Source organism: Melanostigma gelatinosum, assembly GCF_949748355.1.
Source record: "Melanostigma gelatinosum genome assembly, chromosome: 4".
Taxonomy (NCBI): Eukaryota; Metazoa; Chordata; class Actinopteri; order Perciformes; family Zoarcidae; genus Melanostigma; species Melanostigma gelatinosum.
Genome location: NC_136637.1, coordinates 10,904,690 through 10,926,187, shown reverse-complemented (window position 1 = coordinate 10,926,187; position 21,498 = coordinate 10,904,690). Strand labels below are relative to the sequence as shown.

The 21,498-nt window shown below is 41.6% G+C and overlaps 1 protein-coding gene and 2 pseudogenes across 3 annotated transcripts; 2 read left to right on the top strand and 1 right to left on the bottom strand.

The window, feature by feature from the left end:
• Positions 1-359: 359 nt before the first annotated feature.
• On the bottom strand, positions 360-1,595 carry LOC306776034 (potassium voltage-gated channel subfamily V member 2-like; annotated as a pseudogene). Its single transcript has one exon. The product of its transcript is annotated as a potassium voltage-gated channel subfamily V member 2-like (transcript).
• A 6,317-nt stretch (positions 1,596-7,912) lies between these two features.
• Positions 7,913-9,782, top strand: LOC306776032 (potassium voltage-gated channel subfamily V member 2-like; annotated as a pseudogene). Its single transcript has 2 exons — positions 7,913-9,124; positions 9,544-9,782. The product of its transcript is annotated as a potassium voltage-gated channel subfamily V member 2-like (transcript).
• Positions 9,783-12,191: 2,409 nt separating this feature from the next.
• Positions 12,192-18,925, top strand: LOC306776182 (N-acetyllactosaminide beta-1,3-N-acetylglucosaminyltransferase 3-like). Its single transcript, XM_079266795.1, has 2 exons — positions 12,192-12,306; positions 16,828-18,925. The coding sequence occupies exons 1-2, from the start codon at positions 12,222-12,224 to the stop codon at positions 17,973-17,975; spliced, it is 1,233 nt and encodes a 410-aa protein (XP_079122921.1). The 5' UTR covers positions 12,192-12,221; the 3' UTR covers positions 17,976-18,925.
• Positions 18,926-21,498: the final 2,573 nt, after the last annotated feature.

Here is a 21,498-nt window from a genome sequence, read left to right as displayed (position 1 = left end):
CTGCGTCATTCACACCAGCTGTAATAAACCTGCAGTGTGTTAAATACGACCACGGTGATGCCTAAAACAGCTCTGATCGAACTCTGTAGGACAGCTTTTCCTCCATCCGTGAGCCTGGCAAACTGATGAGAACATTTCTCATCTCTATATAGTCGACACAGCAGGATTTACCAGTAATCAGGGCCTGACGATTCATAAAAGCAAGTGGATTCGACCTTTTTAAAGTTAAAACATGTATTTTCTGTGGAAGAGCTTCTTTTCAACCAAATAACTTCTGCAGCTAGTATGATATATAAGAGCTTGTAACCAGTGAAACAAACTGCTGTGATGTCATGTTGGAAAACAAATATTACAGTGGATTAAAGTCTCCCAGCTATACTCACTGCAGCCCACCACCAGGCATATGGAATACTGCTGATGGGAGATCCCTCGGTTTCCCTCTCGGCTGAATGGAGGAGAGCAGAGAAAATGAAGATTCCCATGGCAATGAAGAGAAAAATGCAAGAGGCCTGCTGGTAACCCTGCCGCAGGGTGAACCCAAACGCTCTCATTCCAGTGGAGTGTCGAGCCAGCTTCAAGATCCGAAAGATTCGGCGCAGCTTGAGGACGTGGCTGAGCTTGCTGACCTGGGCCATGGCCCTGAGGTCTTCCTGTGCATTCGCGTTATCAGCGTCAGTCAAGACTTCAAAGATGATCTGGATGAAATAAGGTACGACTGCCACCATGTCCACGAAGTTGAGTCCACTCTTCAAAAACAGTCATGTCAGGAGTGGTGACAAGGCGAATTAAATATTCAAAGGTGAAGAACACAGTGGTGATGATCTCCACCCATTCCATGTGCATTTTACCGTTGAGTTTATACACTTTAGGTTCCTCAACAGTGTTGAGACTCATTGCGACGATGGAGAAGAGCACAAAAGAAAGCTTTTGCCACAGTTGAGGAGTACGGATTCTCCACAAGGTCCGACAGAGTCTTGCGCATATTCCCATGTCCTTGAAACACTCTTCGTCATACTTTACCTCTGTCTCTGCCTTCAGCTCCCGCTCCACCTTCAGGTAGTCTTTCACCTCGTCCAGCTTCTCCTCGAACATCATCCAGCAGCAGCGCTGGGTGTCCTTCAAGCTCAGGCCCCAGCATGCAATCTCCTCCTCGAAGTTGACGGGGCACATTTATGTATGACCCACAGCACTCCACTTGCATAGAAATGGCAGATGTGGTGAAAGAAGGCAGGGTCACGGTCAAAGAAGAACTCGTTTTTAAGTACAGAATAATCGTCGCACAGCGTGAGGAGTTTTGCTGTGTCCCTGCAGAGGGCCAATGAACCTATCCGGGTGTTAGGATAGTTAACGGCACACTGTTTGGGGATGTGAAACACTTTTCCTCCAATGTTAACACTGATGCTCTGTTGTTCTTTGGGTCTCTCCTCTGCTTTGACGTCAGGACTGTCCAGATTCTCCAGAGATGTCCATGCTTTAACTCTTTTCTCCTGAGAAAGGGGAAATGTTTTGTTGTCCTTTGCACCGTTTGATAGACAGTTGATAGTCGAGCGGCGGTTTTGAAAACATCTCTGCAGTTTAGCCTTCTCTGAAGTCATGACGGTCATTCAAGGCAGGAAGCCAAAGACGCAGAAAAAATATGGGGGAAAAAAAGCAGAACAGGAAACACTCCAAGAATGTGATTACAGCAACATTTTGGCATCAGAAAGACGGTGCTTGGTCCTGCGAGAACCGAGATACCAGTAAATAGAAGTTCTTCCCGTTTATTCTGGCTCAGTTGTGGCTGAGATTGTAGTCCAGAGAGCCAGGAGGAGATTCCCCTCTCCGACTGTTACTGTGCAGACAACATAATGTGCATTTGATTCATCAGACAAGGAGATCAGGGATGAGCAAAGGATTTCATCCGTTTAATCTCACTGGTGACCTTCCAAGTCTGCTTCAGAAGTCGTAAATGTAGGGGGAGGCGGGTTTAGGAAACAAAGTTGATTGAAGGATTTTGAAGTGACGAGACCAAGGGCTAACTGAGGCTGTATGTTGAGATGATGTTTTCTTCTTATTGCTCTTTTTAAATGACATTCCTGTCTTTGTTCATTTCCTCATACTACTCTCATAGGTGTTAAATAGTGCTAATTAATTATTCTAAAGGAATACTTTTAGTCTTGTTTAAGGTGAAGCATGAATTGCTCACTCTAAAGTGTCAAATATCAAATATATGAATATAAATATAAGACGACTAATGATTGAAATGCTCAAACATGATTATCATAAAACATCTGCGTCATTCACACCAGCTGTAATCAACCTGCAGTGTGTTAAATACGACCACGGTGATGCCTAAAACAGCTCTGATCGAACTCTGTAGGACAGCTTTTCCTCCATCCGTGAGCCTGGCAAACATCACACCAAAACGAGTTGGGCGACATGGAAGAATGCAGAACTCGAAACCATACTGCCAAACCCTGAACACTGAGGAGCAGTTCAACAACAGAGAACAAGCAGAGATATTTTTTTGTATTTTTATATATATAAAATTACCAAACTACCTAGTTCAATCAGTATCACAGTAATTTAACTGTATTGTGTGTACTCTTCCTGTGGTATAGGAGACTCTGCAGACGAACACACACTTTGTTTCTGGGAGCAGCGTGGTCATCACTCTAGACTGCATAATAAAAATACTGTCGGGAAATGGAGGGTGTAGTTTTATAGCTTCCATCCTCAAGCTTCAGGTAAAGTTCGTAGGTTGTAAAAAGTGTTGTACGGTGATGTTGCTCAAATCTCAGAGGAACATTGATTCTATTGAAGCAGCTTTGAGTCAGCACATTTGACAGCTGCCCAAACGGGTCAGAGGGATCGTCTTTACCGGTTCTTCGCCTTTTGACCTGCTGGCTCTCTTGACTGTGTACGGATGTCTTAATGTGTGCACTCTGAGATATGACTTTACAGTTTTCCATTAAATCTGGTCTTTCCGGGTCAGGTTATAATCTGATGATCAGTCATGAGGCTGGACACATGGATTAGCAGGAGAGTACTGTAGCGTCGTTTGATGGCCGAATTACGAAGTGTTAATACACGTTTATAAAGTGTGTTTTCACTCTAATTCATCTAAAACGGCGGTTCCAAAACTTTTTAGGCCGCGCACCCCCTTCTACATCCCGACCGGGTTCACGCACCCGCAATCCCCCACATCTTAAAAAAAGAAGAAGCAACAGAGCCGATTTCTAGCGCATAGAAATCGGACCAATGACAGTTTTGCTCGCGCGTGGCGTTTGTTTACAATATTTAGTCCGCTGTTAAATGTTGCAGTGTGAACACAAACCGAACAAAGGAGCAACTGCAACATTGTATCATATTAATCCCTGAATCAGAACAAAGCAAACGAACTGAAGGTGTGAAAACGCCCTGAAACACTGCAACAAAGTTTCAATAACTTTCAGTGACACAAGGCGTCACTTTTAAAGAGCAATCATTATGGCGAGGACACACGCACAGATTCAGAGGCAGATTGCATCACATTTAATTTACAATTAATCACACATAGAATGAGACTGCAGTTGTTTTGGGCTGTTTTGTTCCTCCTCCAATTTCGATATAAACAATGTAAGGGGCTTTTGACTTGCACTGGCATGCTTGGTGTTCAGGTGGCGACGTAAATAAGAGCTTCAGACTGTTAGCCAGAACCTCACTGCACACCACGCACTGTGGCTTTGGGCAAATCCAAGTGAAGCCCAGACCAGATCATTCATCACATTTCCTTTTTTTTCCCAGTCTGATGCTCTCTCTCTCTCTCGTTTCCTCTTTTCTACCTTGACTCCGCAATGGGCCTATGTGCTCCCGATTTGTCTGTGCAATCCCTTCCTCCTTCCTCCTTCCTCCTTCCTCGTTCTCGCTCCTCTTTTATGACTGATAGCTTCAGATGTCCCACCTGACAGTTTCCCCGATTTTCAGCCAGTTTAGCATATTTGCATGAATGTTGCTGAATGAATGAAGTTAGCTGTTAGCTGCACAAGCTAGGCTAGCTAGTGTACGTAAAAGACAGTCTGGCGGCAGGAGCTGAAGTGCATTTATTTATTAAATTGTACGTTTTTAAATTGAAATCTTACAAAGGGAATTTTTATAATTCATGTAACCGAGCGTCTTGGGTTCGTGTATCAGTACACTTATCATACAGTAATAACTGGAGTCGGGAGATTAGACATCTTGTATCAGCCCACGGCTACTCTCTTTATTATTGATTTCTCCTTTGGCCAGAGGCGGGGATTGCGCCTTCGCTACGGCAACCCTCAAGGGACATATCATCGTCAACACCAGAACGACAAACGAGACAGTTACATTCATGTTTTTATTTTGTGAAAATTATATTTAATATTAATTATTACACCATTAGACCACCATTACATTTTTCCTCTCGCGCACCCCCTAGAGGCAGCTCGCGCACCCCCAGGGGTTTACATGATTTCTTAAAAATCCACCCTACATAATATAAACACAAAGCACATGTAAACCCAAATAAATATGACCCTGAATCATCTAATAATAATCAATATTTTATGTAAAGAGTCAATCAGGGCATAGTGCTAGTCAAGTCTAATAAACCTACTTGACAAAGTTAAGGCATTAACTGTGTCTGTGAGTTGTAAGCAAATCCCTGTTGAAGCTCGGGACTGTTATCAACATGGCAAGTTCTCTGTGGATGAGGTGGAACACAGACATCAGACCTCCATCTCTGTTGAACTGTATAAGGAGACAACACGCCAGTGACTTAAGATGAGTTTTGTAACAAGCAATAATCAAACAACTTAAACAATTTGTAAGAAATTCAACCATTCGAGTATTTACATTATGACAACAAACATCCACAATCAACCGTCAATTTAATTGATTCCTTCATCAAGTGAAAATAAGAAGGCTGTTTTTTGTGAGAGCACGCTGTAATAGTGAACATAAGTACTACACAGAATTGTCGCTATGACTGTTTGCATTTGGTTGTGTGTTCTTTGGTTGCCATGGTCTTGGTGATCAGTAACACGGTTGTCTACTGCCGTTACTTAAGCACACATCATTTGACCTCCTACCACACAGATTTCTGTATGACAGCCTTGCAGTTTGAGACACTCGGGTTGTTACCCTCCTCTCTCCCCAGCCACACAAAGTTGTGATTGGCTACGTCTCCGTCTCAGATGTGCTCGTTGGTAGCTTGGCAGGCTATTTAGGTCAAAGGGGACGCAGTTCTTACTCCTCGTTTTGTGATGCCTGCTCCATGCGACGTTTGGCTGCTGCTAACAATACATTACAATACATCTTGGGCAAAAACATTGAATTGTTTCATGCTGAATTAATAGCATTACATAATCCCGCAACTGATGTATTTTTGGTCGACGTATTGCTTAAACTTCTTATGAAGTATTGCTTAAACTTCTTACTACTTCTTCACTTTTTACTACTGAATTTTATTTCTTACACCGTTTCTTTAATTGTTTTTAAATCTCCTTTTCTTTTGCTTTATGTTTTGATGCTTTTAATGGTTTTATGTGAAGCACTTTGAATTCCCTTGTTGTTGAAATGTGCTATACAAATAAACTTGCCTTGCCTTGCCTTGCCTAAACTGTGTGTCACGTGTAGGGAGTCCAAGTGTCGGAATGCACTCTTGAAGTCATTAAAGGCAGCAGTCGAGGAGTCACTCCAGGTCAGCTTGTTATGCGCAGAAAGATGTTTCCCATGAATCATGCAAGAGAGGGGTGCCTCTCTTTCTGAGTAGTTTGGGATCCACTGTCTATACTATGACTCATTCCTAAAAAGCTCCTCATTTGTTTCTTAGTTTGTGGTTTATGCACAGTTTGAATGGCCTGTATCCTCTTGGGAGAGAGGGTTTTGCCCTCTGCTGTGATCACATGTCCCAGATATGAAACTTTAGAGAAAGCAAATTGCAATTTGGACAACTGTATCTAATTTGCATGCTTTTTTTTCTGTGGGGCTGCAAATTATGATGTCATCAACATATTGTAACAAGGCAGAACCATTTGGTCAGTGTTAATCAGCCAGGTTGTCTCTCAAGGCTCTGCTAAACACACCAGGGTTTTCTGAATATATCTCTGGGGACACCGGGTCCAGGTAGAGCCTCTTCCTTTAAATAAGAAGGCAAACCAAAACTGAACGTGTTTGTGCACAGGCATGGAGAAAAATGCATTGGCCAAGTCGACGACGGAAAAATGGATTGTCTGGAGACAGAATGTTTTGTGGATTAGAAACTTGTCCAAAGTCCTCGCTTAATCTTCTTGAGAAAGGGTTTGCTGTTTTACTCCTTGATTATTTCATTTAACCTTACTTTACAGAATTACTAGTTACTTACAGGTTTGTTTTAAATCTTCCTTATTTTAACTCGGTGCTATCTCAGCTGCAAAACGATACCAGATAGTTTGATAAGAATCATTGAATAAAACCTGATCAATTAAAGATTAAATGAATCAAACAATGTGTGTGTGTGTGTGTGTGTGTATGTGTGTGTGTGTGTGTATATATATATATATATATATAAATATAAATATAAATATATATATATATATATATAAATAAAAAATACAGGGACTTACGACTATGCCTAGAGTAAAGGATTCTTTAAGTTGTTCATTTCAATTTGATGCTCTCTATGTCCTCAGGAATGTCAAGATCGTAAAAAAGAACAGGAAGATGGGGTCATAAAACATTGTGGTCTCAGCCGTAACCATTCAGCGTCTTATCTGCTCAGAGTGTGTCCAACCATGAACTGATCTTTAGTAGTTTAAATATTAGTTCAGATTGTGTCCGCTGCTACACCACCCTTCAATAAAGGTCACCTTGGACAGCTCAGCCGTGTTGACAGATAGAACATTTGAAACCATGGTGTGTGTGTGTGTTGATCAGATATAAGTTGAGTGACTGCCAAACCTCCTCTGCCTCTTCCTCCTCGTCTGCCTGTCATGGCCTGATACACTGTCAGCTCAAGTGTGTCGGGTTTGCGCTGACTAGACTTAATCTCTGCTTGTTCTCTGTTGTTGAACTGCTCCTCAGTGTTCAGGGTTTGGCAGTATGGTTTCGAGTTCTGCATTCTTCCATGTCGCCCAACTCGTTTTGGTGTGATGTTTGCCAGGCTCACGGATGGAGGAAAAGCTGTCCTACAGAGTTCGATCAGAGCTGTTTTAGGCATCACCGTGGTCGTATTTAACACACTGCAGGTTGATTACAGCTGGTGTGAATGACGCAGATGTTTTATGATAATCATGTTTGAGCATTTCAATCATTAGTCGTCTTATATTTATATTCATATATTTGATATTTGACACTTTAGAGTGAGCAATTCATGCTTCACCTTAAACAAGACTAAAAGTATTCCTTTAGAATAATTAATTAGCACTATTTAACACCTATGAGAGTAGTATGAGGAAATGAACAAAGACAGGAATGTCATTTAAAAAGAGCAATAAGAAGAAAACATCATCTCAACATACAGCCTCAGTTAGCCCTTGGTCTCGTCACTTCAAAATCCTTCAATCAACTTTGTTTCCTAAACCCGCCTCCCCCTACATTTACGACTTCTGAAGCAGACTTGGAAGGTCACCAGTGAGATTAAACGGATGAAATCCTTTGCTCATCCCTGATCTCCTTGTCTGATGAATCAAATGCACATTATGTTGTCTGCACAGTAACAGTCGGAGAGGGGAATCTCCTCCTGGCTCTCTGGACTACAATCTCAGCCACAACTGAGCCAGAATAAACGGGAAGAACTTCTATTTACTGGTATCTCGGTTCTCGCAGGACCAAGCACCGTCTTTCTGATGCCAAAATGTTGCTGTAATCACATTCTTGGAGTGTTTCCTGTTCTGCTTTTTTTCCCCCATATTTTTTCTGCGTCTTTGGCTTCCTGCCTTGAATGACCGTCATGACTTCAGAGAAGGCTAAACTGCAGAGATGTTTTCAAAACCGCCGCTCGACTATCAACTGTCTATCAAACGGTGCAAAGGACAACAAAACATTTCCCCTTTCTCAGGAGAAAAGAGTTAAAGCATGGACATCTCTGGAGAATCTGGACAGTCCAGACGTCAAAGCAGAGGAGAGACCCAAAGAACAACAGAGCATCAGTGTTAACATTGGAGGAAAAGTGTTTCACATCCCCAAACAGTGTGCCGTTAACTATCCTAACACCCGGATAGGTTCATTGGCCCTCTGCAGGGACACAGCAAAACTCCTCACGCTGTGCGACAATTATTCTGTACTTAAAAACGAGTTCTTCTTTGACCGTGACCCTGCCTTCTTTCACCACATCTGCCATTTCTATGCAAGTGGAGTGCTGTGGGTCATACATAAATGTGCCCCGTCAACTTCGAGGAGGAGATTGCATGCTGGGGCCTGAGCTTGAAGGACACCCAGCGCTGCTGCTGGATGATGTTCGAGGAGAAGCTGGACGAGGTGAAAGACTACCTGAAGGTGGAGCGGGAGCTGAAGGCAGAGACAGAGGTAAAGTATGACGAAGAGTGTTTCAAGGACATGGGAATATGCGCAAGACTCTGTCGGACCTTGTGGAGAATCCGTACTCCTCAACTGTGGCAAAAGCTTTCTTTTGTGCTCTTCTCCATCGTCGCAATGAGTCTCAACACTGTTGAGGAACCTAAAGTGTATAAACTCAACGGTAAAATGCACATGGAATGGGTGGAGATCATCACCACTGTGTTCTTCACCTTTGAATATTTAATTCGCCTTGTCACCACTCCTGACATGACTGTTTTTGAAGAGTGGACTCAACTTCGTGGACATGGTGGCAGTCGTACCTTATTTCATCCAGATCATCTTTGAAGTCTTGACTGACGCTGATAACGCGAATGCACAGGAAGACCTCAGGGCCATGGCCCAGGTCAGCAAGCTCAGCCACGTCCTCAAGCTGCGCCGAATCTTTCGGATCTTGAAGCTGGCTCGACACTCCACTGGAATGAGAGCGTTTGGGTTCACCCTGCGGCAGGGTTACCAGCAGGCCTCTTGCATTTTTCTCTTCATTGCCATGGGAATCTTCACTTTCTCTGCTCTCCTCCATTCAGCCGAGAGGGAAACCGAGGGATCTCCCATCAGCAGTATTCCATATGCCTGGTGGTGGGCTGCAGTGAGTATAGCTGGGAGACTTTAATCCACTGTAATATTTCTTTTCCAATATGACATCACAGCAGTTTGTTTCACTGGTTACAAGCTCTTATATATCATACTAGCTGCAGAAGTTATTTGGTTGAAAAGAAGCTCTTCCACAGAAAATACATGTTTTAACTTTAAAAAGGTCGAATCCACTTGCTTTTATGAATCGTCAGGCCCTGATTACTGGTAAATCCTGCTGTGTCGACTATATAGAGATGAGAAATGTTCTCCTCAGTTTGCGGAGCCTCTGTTGTGCCAACAGGGTCCTGTATTACCTTCAACCAATTAAATTCTCTTTTAGCTTATTGTTCTAATTATTATGAAGAATCATATTATTCAAGAAAATGTTAATTAAAACTGAATAACATGAGACTGTTCACTTTTCTCTTTTAGGTCAGCATCTCCAGTGTGGGCTACGGGGATGTGGTACCTGTAACTATTGTGGGCCGCATTGTGGCCGATCTCTTTCCTTTTTAACAAGTTCTCTGATTACTACGCCAAGCTAAAAGCAGGAGTACAACATTAAGTCAGTGGAGCGACGCTTTCGGCTAAAGAGGCGCCTCCAACACAGAATGTGTTTTCATTACTCGGAGGAAGACAATAGCAGAGACAGATGCAACTTTCCACGCTGAGTGAAACTTAAAATGATCTTTTATGGGGGGGGGGTTTTGGTAGATTATTTCTCTGTTGTAACAATGCTTCTTGGCAATGAGTTTTATACCGTTGGAAAGCCTGTTTAGTTACCTTTCAAACGGTGCCCCATTTGTAAGGAACATGCACTTCTGGGATGAGCAGCACAGCTGAGTATGTGGGTTGCGCCCATGAAAAATTTGCCAAATCTTCTCTGCCGGTGTCGGCAACACCTGCACTGGAACCTGAACATGTGGAGGAACGTTATGTTCAGCGATGAGTCCAGATTCTGCCGAAGGAAGTTGGATCGTAGGGTCAAAGTGTGGAGTAGACGGGGAGAACGCTATGCTGATTGCTGCACCGATAGAGTAACACCTTTTGGTGGAGGCAGTGTGATGGTGTGGGGCGGCATCTCCATCACTGGAAAAATGAGGCTTGTCTTCATTGGAGGCAATCTCAATGCAGAGAGATATCGATATTCAGCACACGCTTGCTTTTAAAATAATTATTAGATTTCCTCTTCTTCTCTCTCTGCAGCAGTTATTTCCACATTCTTTCGGGCCTGAACCCAGCTCACTTCCTCTTTTCTCACTCACACACATTTCTAACTTTTTTTCCTTGTTCTTTCTTTTCTTCTCAACGGCCAATATTTCCACATCCCTTCAGGATTTCACATTCCCCTCACCCTGCTTACTTCCTCAATTTAAACACTCACACAAACTGCACTCTCTCAGATACACCTATTATTATTATCAGGTTGACATTTGTTAAAATCACTTTACATTTGTTATGTAATACATGTTTGCTTTAAAATAATTATTCTATTTCATCTTTTAACTCTTAATTTTACACTTTGTGTCCCTTTAACCTAATTTACAGGCCTACCATGTATTCCTCTTTTAAGGCTGGTCCTGGGATCTCAACTCTTTTTGACAATAGTTCCAATCAAATACAGTGCATTGTCTCAAGCAGCTTCATGTGCCCACCACACAAATTGTTCCAGACCTAGATCATCCTCTCAGTAAAACCAGACCGTCCATTTATCACAATTTGGCTCTGAGCCTTGATGCCGCCCTGCTGTCCTCAAAACATGCTTGATATTTCAGAGGCGCTGTGTAAATGTATACATTGACATTTCAGCAGTTTATGAAAATACATTAAATCGTAGTGTTTGAGTTGTATCTATATTTCATTACAGTGAAATACAGTCCAAAGAAAGTTAAGCCTCAGTTGTTGTTGCTTTCTTCTGCGCCTCCTCTTTTTCTCACTTGGCATGTAGCAATGCTGCTTACAGGAACAAAACCACAGCTGCCTCATGTCTTTCTTTCAAGTGTGGTTCTGCTGCGAAGTTGTAGGTAATGATCAGCGAATGGAATGTGGCTTTATTTATTTATTATTTATTTATTGGGCAATAATACACATGGCCTCACTCTTTATGAGCAGAACTTCAGATCACTGCGGTGAGTCATTTTTACTGTACTTTTTACTTTTATTTACACACACTTGGGACCAAAGGCCTTGTATCTTGGATGTTTTGTTGATTGTTGTGGAAATGTATCATATGGTTCTTTTAGTTATAACTTGTATCGCTTAAACCTGCATATATGCAGACGAGGCCAACAAGACTCATTTAAAACCTAATCATAAATGTTCTCATATCAAAGTTATTTTAGCATTTCTGGCTTGCTGCAGTGTCATCCTGATCTCACCACCGAACCCTCTTCCCACGAAAATACACTATCACGGCTGGGAACCTGGCCTTGGTGGAGGCATCGGCAGACAGAGGAGAAGGAGGACATCTGCAGGGGGGGGGGGGGGGGGAGACGAGATAATGTGCATACTCTATCCATTCAGCTGAATTATTATTAGTGTCTGTTCAATAAATGTGTTTTAAAAGTTTTCTCATCACGGTTATTTCTCACCGGGAGGTTAAAAAGATTATTTTCCACCACATTGATCACTGGCAGCAATTTCATCTTGCTAACATCTTGTTTTTACCGCAGCAATTATGTGACTATTTTTTCTACTCTACAAAGTAAAGATGACTCATTCACCATTTACCACAGGAGCAGGAAATGAATTATTTGGCTAATTGTGTGATGTTGCTGTGATAAGAGTTTAGACAAAGTAGTCTACCTTATGTACCTTATGTACCTTAAGTACCTTATGTATAAGTAAATGCTTGTTAGCAACTGTTAAAAAATAACTGAGTAAAAGTAATCCCAGTAATCACAGTGTACAAATACTGCTTGAATAAAAGCACAGAAGTAGGCTGTGATATCAGTAAATATGGGCATACGCCCACCTAAAGAGACAGACGGATGGATCGATAGACAGACGGATGGATCGATAGACAGACGGATGGATCGATAGACAGACGGATGGATCGATAGATGACGCTCTCCCGCGGATCGACTGGCGAGAAACTGGCACCGCCCAACATGCCGACAGCGGCGACATGCGCTGCGCACTGGACTGATCATCACTGGAGCTACAGAGACACGAGAGGAAGTATCGCCTTTAACGGTAAGCAGCCTACTCTTAGTTCATTATACGAACAACGTCATATAACGTTAGGTCGAATGCTGTTTGTACACTTTACTGTAGATAACACGTTATAACGTTACACACTTCTCCGGGGAGTTTCCGTTTTAAAGTAACGGGACATATTTATGATAGTCTAACAGTAACATCTTTATTTTAGCCAAGCTTTGGTCGATACATTTTTATTACATTGAATTGTGATTGGCCGCATTGATTGGCTACAAGCCCATTTCAGATCAACGCTCGGGTCGGAAAAACAACGCCTCTGACAGAAAAAAAGTATTTTAAATCAGTCTTGTTTTAATCAAAGTTTATATTTTATATTTTATTCACGGTTATATCTTGCAGAGACTGGTCTATATGTCGTCATTGTGAATATCCGTTATGTGAGTTAAACAAAAGTCACATGATCCTTCAAAATACGACTTCCTGACAATGTGCGTTATCCTCATAAAAGTTTGCCAGGACAATGTTTTATGCTGGCCGAATGATTCTGCCCATACACCCGACGATGAATATTATTATTCCATTATATATTTGTGTGGTTATTCAAAAAACTGGGGTTTATGGAAACGATCATTGTCTTTAGCTACTTACGGCAAAGCACAAATACATGGAAAAATACCTAATTACAATAAAAGCAAATCCCGCTTACTAAACTAGGGGCCGGGCCCTTCCAAAGGTACATCTGAGGGTTTCTTAAATGATTAATAGGAGAGAAAAAAAAGTACTGCAGAATAAATCTGTTTTAAATGACTGTTTTTGTTTCCACTTTCTTGTGTGGGTGATAAGAGCTGTACAACAGATTACAGTGTCATTACCTGTCATGATTTTATAAATCCTGTGAGGACTACAGCTACAACTATAACTAGAGGAAGAACAAATGAGCGTGAAGTCTTTTTCCAGGACTAAAACTGTACTTTAAAAACATTTTTCAAAAAATATTTGTTGAAAAAATGTCCTTAAATGATCAATCATCATGAAGCTGAATTGGCCCGATCAGTGTTGGCTGTGCTATTATTTGTTATATTATTGGATTAGTATTATTACTGAGGCATTAACCTGTAAGCAGCATAATGATGTTGCAGCTGGTCAAGAGGGAGCTCATTTGAAGTCCAAGTCTTTCGGTCAGTGTCAGAGAGTCTATTTCTGACATTCGTCCCTCTAATCAATTTCACCATAGATATTTTATGCCAACTTACCAAGAAGCCAGATAACACTTGCCTTCATTTTGCATGTGTTCATTTAGAAACAAAGTTGTATGACGAAATAAGAGGGAAGGAAACACCTCATAGCACAGGAAATGAGCTGTGGTATGGCAGGAAATGTGATAGTGGTAACAAAAAAAACTGTATGGTTTTGTAGTCTATTATACTAGTACTGTAATATAGACATAACAGATGCTTTATCGATTTGATGAAGAAAATAACCCACCAATTAACATTGTAGTATACAATAGTACAGTACACACTTGAGGCACTCCCAGCTCTCTTATTGACCTAGATGTGGTAGATGTCAGTTGTGTGTTTTTCTGCAGAATCTCCTCTTGTTTAGTTACAGGGAGGAGTGAATGTTAACTCTGGGTGTGTGATTTGACATTTGACAGTGAATGTCATATTTGGTTAGGCCTTTCCCTTTTTTCACGCTTCGCTGAATGAGTATTGAGTTTGTTCTGATGATCAAATACCTGACATCATCATGTATGTAACATATTCCACCCAATTTAGGAGACATGAGAGCATTTGGTTTGTTTCCACCCTCTGTACTGTAATAGTGCAGCATGTGAGGATTCTGCAGGCAGATGCCAAGCCACCTCATGTCTGCTCTGACGCTCAGTCTGCTCGCTCATGTTGGCCTCTGCTTGTTATTCAAGCAGTAAGAGGAAATACATGGATGCTTTAATTTATAGGCATTCACCCACCTCATATTTTAAGACAAAGTTCAAACACTAAAAATGTTTTCATTTCAGATCCAACTCTTATGTTTTTGGAACAGAAAGGTCTCTTGTTATGCATCATTTTTAAGACAGACAGGTCAAGCAACATATTCATATTGTAGCTGTAAAATGAAGTAAAACTCTACAGTCTATATATTTCTTGACTCTGACTCAGAAACAAATCTTTTGGATATTTAAAACCGCCTTCCGACTCTGTGCATCTCCACTAAATTATTTGTCAGTTGAAATAATGCTTCACTCATCTGCAGAATGAGCAGGAAGTACAATGTTAACTTGCACGATATTGGCTTAGGAAAGACCAATGTGTGCTAACTTAAACTGGTGCTTTCTTGTGGGGGCGACCGTGGTGCACTGGGTTAAGAGGGTCGTCTGGGAACCGTAAGGTCTACGGTTCGATCCCCGACTGGGACGCGTCAGGTGTCGAAGTGTACCTGAGCAGTACACTGAACCCCCGGCTCCTCGGGTGCCTGTCATTGGCAGCCCACTGCTCCCTATATACAGGGATGGGTCAAATGCAGAGACAAATTTCCCCCTTAAAGGGATAAAGATGGTATAAATTCTGTTCTGTTACCGACCTTGCCTGCCCTGTTTTACCTGCCTTGCCTGACTACCGGTAAACCCACCACCCCACCACACTGACCCTGTTTAAACTCTACCAAGTTTGTAATAAAAGCCAAAGATCCCTGGAATCTTGTGTGTTGCATTTGGGTCCATATACAACCGGTTACACACAGTTACAATGTAGTTGTTCAACACTTATGGACCCATGATTATTAGAGGACAAAGGGACATACAGCCAAATTTAGTTGATGACTAATACAGTCCAGGTTCTGGCATTCTAATTCTGATGATTAAGAAAGTGAAACCTTAAACTTTCCTAACATTCATTTTGTTTTTCTTCACACCCTTCATAGACAGGAACTTGATTCATTTGTTGACAGCAAAGCTTGTGAATTCATTTGACAGCAAATGTTAAGATTTGTTGAAACAATGTGAACAATAAAGCAAACCAGTGCTGAGAGGAAACCTTTATTAGACTATATGAAAAGCTATTTCATATCGTTCAAGGTGTACTTAAACTGCTTTGATGCTACATCATTTTATCACATTGTGACAGTGGTGGGCCGTCAGGGCCTGCAAGGCCTTCTCTGCTGGCCTAAACAGAATCACAAAGCTATATCTATTTTATAATTCAATAATTTTTCTTAAATACACTACATGTATTATAATTTATTAAAATATTTTTCCCATTATCTTATTTTCTCATTGCACAGCTACTGTCTTCCTCAGTTGTTCTGCTTCCAGTGCAGCTTGTTTTAAGTAGAGCTTTTATCCAATCAGATTTCACCTCTGTGTCTCTAGGTAAGAAGAGAGGCCAGAGGCCTGCAGACTCACACGTGCATCCATGTCCAGTTTAAGTGAATGGGGACGATATTGTTGATTATCATATTCTTCAACCAATCAGATCTTTAGTTTGACATGTTGGGCGTATTCTTTGATGTGTCAGCACTTGCTAGCCGGCCTATAGCTACGTCAGCATTACCTGCAGCTCAGTGTCCATGTGCAGCTCTGCCGCGAGGTGCAGAGTGTGCTGTGATTGGTCAGTGGGCGAGCACGTGACACGAAACTGAACAGCAGAGGCTTAGTCGGGTAGTGAATCACATCACGTGATGCAGCGCAGCCACTCAAATATGGGCATTCTGACCCGAGTGAGATGTACCACACGCCATGACACAGGGGACTGAGACGAGTAAAGACACTGCAGAGCAATACGTTCAATGTTCGAGTTGTGATAGTAAAATCATAAGATGATCTCTGTGGGTCGCAGCTTGTCATTAAGGAATGATGGTGGGTCCCACAGGCGGACCAGCTGAGAACCACTGTCCTATGACTGCAGAAAACATTATATTTTCCTGAATTTAAGCTTCTACATTATCCAAATGATCCAGTATTATTCAAATGTATTGTAAGTCTCGTACCTGGTTTAATACGAAGATGTACACAGTTACAGCCTTAAAAACCAATAATAGCTGTGGCGCCATCATGTGGTTATAAGGTGGTATTTCAGCTGCAGGACAGCAGTGAATGCCCAGGTATAAAATGCACGGCCCGCCACTGCATTGTGAATAATGTGTGAACACATTGCCAACTTATACATTAAGCAGGAATAGAAAAACATGCGTCTCTTTGTGTGGTCACGTGTTGTTATCTGTCAAATGTAAGTCCGATATTCAATCATCTTTAAGTTTTGTTTTGGTCCACCAACTCATGAGAGTTTCTGGGTTAGTTTATCGTGATATTTAATGTTTGTATATCTGCTGGTTTACTTTGAACTGATCAGGTAGTGCACACATCTATGAAACTGTGGCTCCCCACATTTATTTCTGTTAAATTGACGTAGTGTACAGTAGACAGTGCTGCAATGAGTGCAGCTGTGATGTCCTTAACCTTAATTCACCTCAGCAATTATTAACTAATTTGGCTTATTCATTGTTTTATGTCTTACTGAGATGTTCTGATAAGAAAACTTTGTTTTGTCATTGCAGTTTCAAGGATGAGAAACATCAGGGCAAGAACTTTGTTGCTGGTGGGAGCTCTTGGTCTACTGGTCCTCCATCTCTGCAAAGATTTTATTGACCACAAAAACATCCACCTCAACATAGATGTGAAAGAGGAGAACATTCAAGTAAGGCAACCCTCCACAAAGAACTCCTATGTGTACTCCTGGCCAAAATGTCAAAGAAATACGTCTGCTGCCAACATCACAGGCTTCAGCTCTCTTTCTGGTGATATAAAAAACTTTCTCCATTATCGACACTGTCGCCATTTCCCCATGCTGCTGGACCTTCCTGACAAATGCGGAGGAGTCAATAAATCTGCAGAAGTCTTCCTTCTGCTCGTCATTAAAAGCTCTCCTGTGAACTACGACCGCCGAGAGGTGCTGCGTAAAACCTGGGCTAAAGAGAAGTTACACAATGGTGTGTGGATCCGAAGAATCTTCATCACTGGAACGATGGATACTGGATTTGAGAAAGAGAGACTCAACAAACTACTTGAGCTGGAGCAGCGAGAGTACAATGACATCCTCCAATGGGACTTCAATGAAAGATTCTACAACCTCACCATGAAGCAGATACTCTTCCTGGAATGGATGGAAAGAAACTGTCCTAACGCTCGCTTCCTGCTAAATGGTGATGATGACGTCTTTGCCAACACAAACAACATGGTCCTGTATCTCCAAAGCCTCAAGGACAACGACGGAGGCAAGCACCTCTTTACTGGCCATCTGATCTACAATGTGGGGCCCATTAGAATGTCAGGGAGCAAGTATTTTATCCCAGTTCAGGTACAGGAGTCAGACTCATATCCCCCCTACTGCGGTGGTGGGGGCTTCCTCCTGTCCGGCTACACAGCTTTGGTCATATACAATATGTCCCAGTCCATTACTATTCTCCCCATTGATGATGTTTACATGGGGATGTGTCTAGCTAAAGCAGGACTAAGTCCTTCTTCTCATATGGGTGTGAAGACGGCAGGACTGCACATTCCCTCCAGCACACTCGATGGATACGATCCTTGCTATTATAAAGAGGTTCTACTGGTACACAGATTCCTTCCAGCTCACTTGTACCTCATGTGGCACAGAATAAATGATCCCAATCTGAAATGTGGTCCCTCCAAGAAAAACCTTTAGCAGGACCAAACTGTAACCTAAAGGTGGTGACAGAGCATGTTGACACTTTGATTCCTGCACCAGCTCTTAGATTGTGAGTGCAGGTATGCCCTTCACTCCATCATGAGAAAAAGGTTGAAGGTGTTTTCTACCACGGTTCAGCTGCAGGCTTCGGCGCGGTCCAACGGAACATTTTTTATTCTCAATGTCATCACTGCGGGAGAGCAGTCAGCCTTACTCAAATGAGCACTGCAGTTGGTGGTGTAGTTTTTGTTTTTCACATTCGGTGTTGGTGAGCAGCTTTCATTGCAGTCAAAACTGGGTTTGATATTTTGTCAGTATGTGCCTGTATATTTGTGTGGAGAAAGAGACAAATGTATGTTTGTGTGCCTTACGTCAGTGCTTCTCAACCAGAAACCACTGTTCAAATGCTCTTTATTTATAAAGCAACAGTAATAACTGTTACAAGGGGTCTCCAGTAAGAATTCTCATGCAAAATTGCTGTATGCTTTTGGGTCTCTTTTTTAACATCAGTTTGTTGTATGTATAAATATCCAAATCTGTTTTATGGTTATGCTGCTAAGAATGGGTCGTACTGCATATTGGGATCTTTTTTTATCGTTAATGGCTTTGAGATGAAAATGTGTACCGCGTATATCAAACATGTATATAATATGAATAAAAAAACAAATTTCGGTGTGCATAATGTGTTTTCAGACCTTTTCCAGAGCACACCTGATGTGTACATATGTCTACACATAAAGGCGATAGCCCTGCGCACAGTTGTAAACATTCCAACACCATGAAGTGAGGTTTTGCAAGTGGCCTAAAATGAAAGTGAAATGAATGTGCAGCACAGATTAAGGACATGGGACCTCTTTGTATAATCTGCTAGACTGTATGAAATTCCTGTTTGACAACGAGAAAAGAGACTCACTGACTGGGTACCTGAGAAATGTTGCTCTTCTCAATAAAACAACCACAAACTCACAGTAACCAAAGGAGCTGAGTGTTTCTTTCTCCTCAGTTACTGTGCAAAAGCATCCACCATGTGATTAAGATCCAGTACTCTGACTTTGAGCAGGCCATTAGATGCATGTAGCTAGTTATATACTTTAAGGGTTATTCTCCAATTAAGATACTGGGCGTTCTCGACCCATCACTTTTTCCATTCATGCAGTTTACTGCTCAGTATCTCCTCATGCTACTCTTCCCTTAACCTCATATACCCCATAACGTATTCCTTTTCTTTCTATCGTTTTGTTTTGTTGTATTTAAGATGTAAATTCCTGTTTTACCTTTTGAGTTGCTGACAAAATGCGAACCGAGATGTGGGCAGCAGTGCAGAGGCTGTAATCAGATACTGTGTATCAGATTACTGGGTGAGATCACAGTTGAAGATAAACACACCAACTTCCATGAGTCATATATCAACAATGTAGAATGGAACACCATTAGGTTATTACCGTACGTGGTGGTGAAACAAAACAAGAGCATTCTGAGAAACCTTCTATAATAATAATAGTCTTGTGTGGCAAGGAATGACACAAATGTTCTGCTTGGGCGGTGAGCGTTTACACCATATTCCATCAGTTTATGTTTGTGTGAGTGCTTCCTTCTGGAGACAATATGAGAGTAATATTATCTAATGGCTCAGTCTTGTTGTTCCTCCTTTAAGAAAGAGATATGTTGTGTGGCTTGAAACTGAAAAGATCCAGTGTTGTGATTTGCTTTTTTTGGGGTACGTTTTTGCAAATGTTTAATATAAAGTGAAGGCCATGTGACTAGAGCTAAATACAGCTTGAAACAACGAAGAGATTCTGTCTTATGTGTATAAACACATGTAAAATCTGGACAATATGTGCAATCAAGATAATATGCAAGCTATAGTGCAATAGACTTCAGGTAGTAGTGGGAATAAAGGTAATGTGGAAGGACATTTTTCAGAAATGATACTGTCACGGCACAATAACTGTCCCACGTGGCTTTCCTGCGCCCAAGGAGCACCTGAGCGGCCATCATCCCTTTATTCTAGCGCCATCTGCTGTAACCCTCCGATATCGCAACTACAGTTGCACTGCGCATGTGCGTCACCAGACAATTAGGAACAGGTGGGCGACGAAATGTTTGAAGGAAATAAGAACCTTCTATTTTCCCCTTCATCACGAGGTTTTGCTTTCAAGTTACTGTCCGCGAAATTGCGAATGAAGCATCGCTAAAGAGTGTCGGACCACTGAGAGAGCCAGCTGGTCAAGGAGGCAACAGGTAAATCCGTACGTAGCTGGAGATTTACGCACGGGCAGCCAAGCCCTGGAAGCCCTATACACAAGTGGTAGTACCCAAAGTATCATCAGCTCCAAGTTTACTGTGGCATACAAATGAATGGCTCATCCTGGATTTAAGGTAAACTAACGGCCGATTGCAATTAGCCTGTTAGTCAGGCCGCTAGCTCCCTAATCACATGGATGTATGGTGGGATTTTGGTCAGTGGGCAGCGCTGTTAAATGGAATTTGTGAGGAGCACAGAAAACTCTGAGGAGCTGCCAGGAATCGTCATGGAATGCAAACAGCTTCTCAGGCTTGTAAACCGTGTGAAGCCCTTACTCCAGCAGCCCCTAGTCCAGGGGAGGCTTTTACATGTAAATGAAAATGCTCGACTCAAAAAATCTTGTTTTTCACCATTTTCTAAAAACTCCAAAAAAAAAAAAAAAAAATGTTGATCAGGCTTAGGATAATTATAGATGGTATAAATATACAATTTTAATTTAAATACTGTTCCAATCTCAAAATACAAACTTATCATCTGAATGTCTTCACATAAATATAATTTCATAATTCATTTCTTATAAATGGAAATGAGCATTGACAGCAATAAACTCAATGTATAATTATTTTTGAGAAATATTTGAAATAGCACAGTAATAGACTTAATCAGAAGGCCGACTTCTGAAAAAGCTTGGGGGGGAAATCTTTCCCACCTACAACTCAAATGCAAAAATCTTCAACACAGACTTCAAAATCGGCCACAGAAGGATTTTCCCAAGCGTTATTCTGCATCAGATAAACAAAAATGAATACGAAAGAGAATGTAAGGTATGTGGAATGTTTCCAGAGGACATCTTTCTGCAATGTCCATGGCTCAGAGCCTTGCTGAATGAGAAATGTAACATGGGGATTAATGAAGACTGACACGGAGTGGAACTGGATCACGCTTTTTGTGCTGATAGACAAAAACGTTCCACTCATTAACATTCTGCTGGCGTTTGCCAGGCATGCCACTTTCATAACAAGGAACTACGCACTGTATGAAAATAAAAAAAACTGGACGTTTGGAAACTTTTCACAAACTTCTTGAAATCGCACATGAGACTGCTCTTTGTTGACAGCAAGGACTCTATGGACACTGCTTTTCACAGAGGCAACCATCTGTTAAAAAAAACACCAGAAAACGCATTGAGCTTTTGTGTGGAATGAAGGGAGAGGGATGTGGAGGGAACTTATTATTTTACTTGTTTTTTTATTTTCATTTCTTCTAGTCTTTTGA

What these genes read in the sequence shown, in the direction of transcription:
- LOC306776182 (XM_079266795.1), top strand. Translation starts at nt 12,222, where the DNA reads ATGCCGACAGCGGCGACATGCGCTGCGCACTGGACTGATCATCACTGG. An exon ending in AGGAAGTATCGCCTTTAACG is followed by an intron (nt 12,307 to 16,827) that starts GTAAGCAGCCTA and finishes TTGTCATTGCAG; the next exon opens with TTTCAAGGATGAGAAACATC.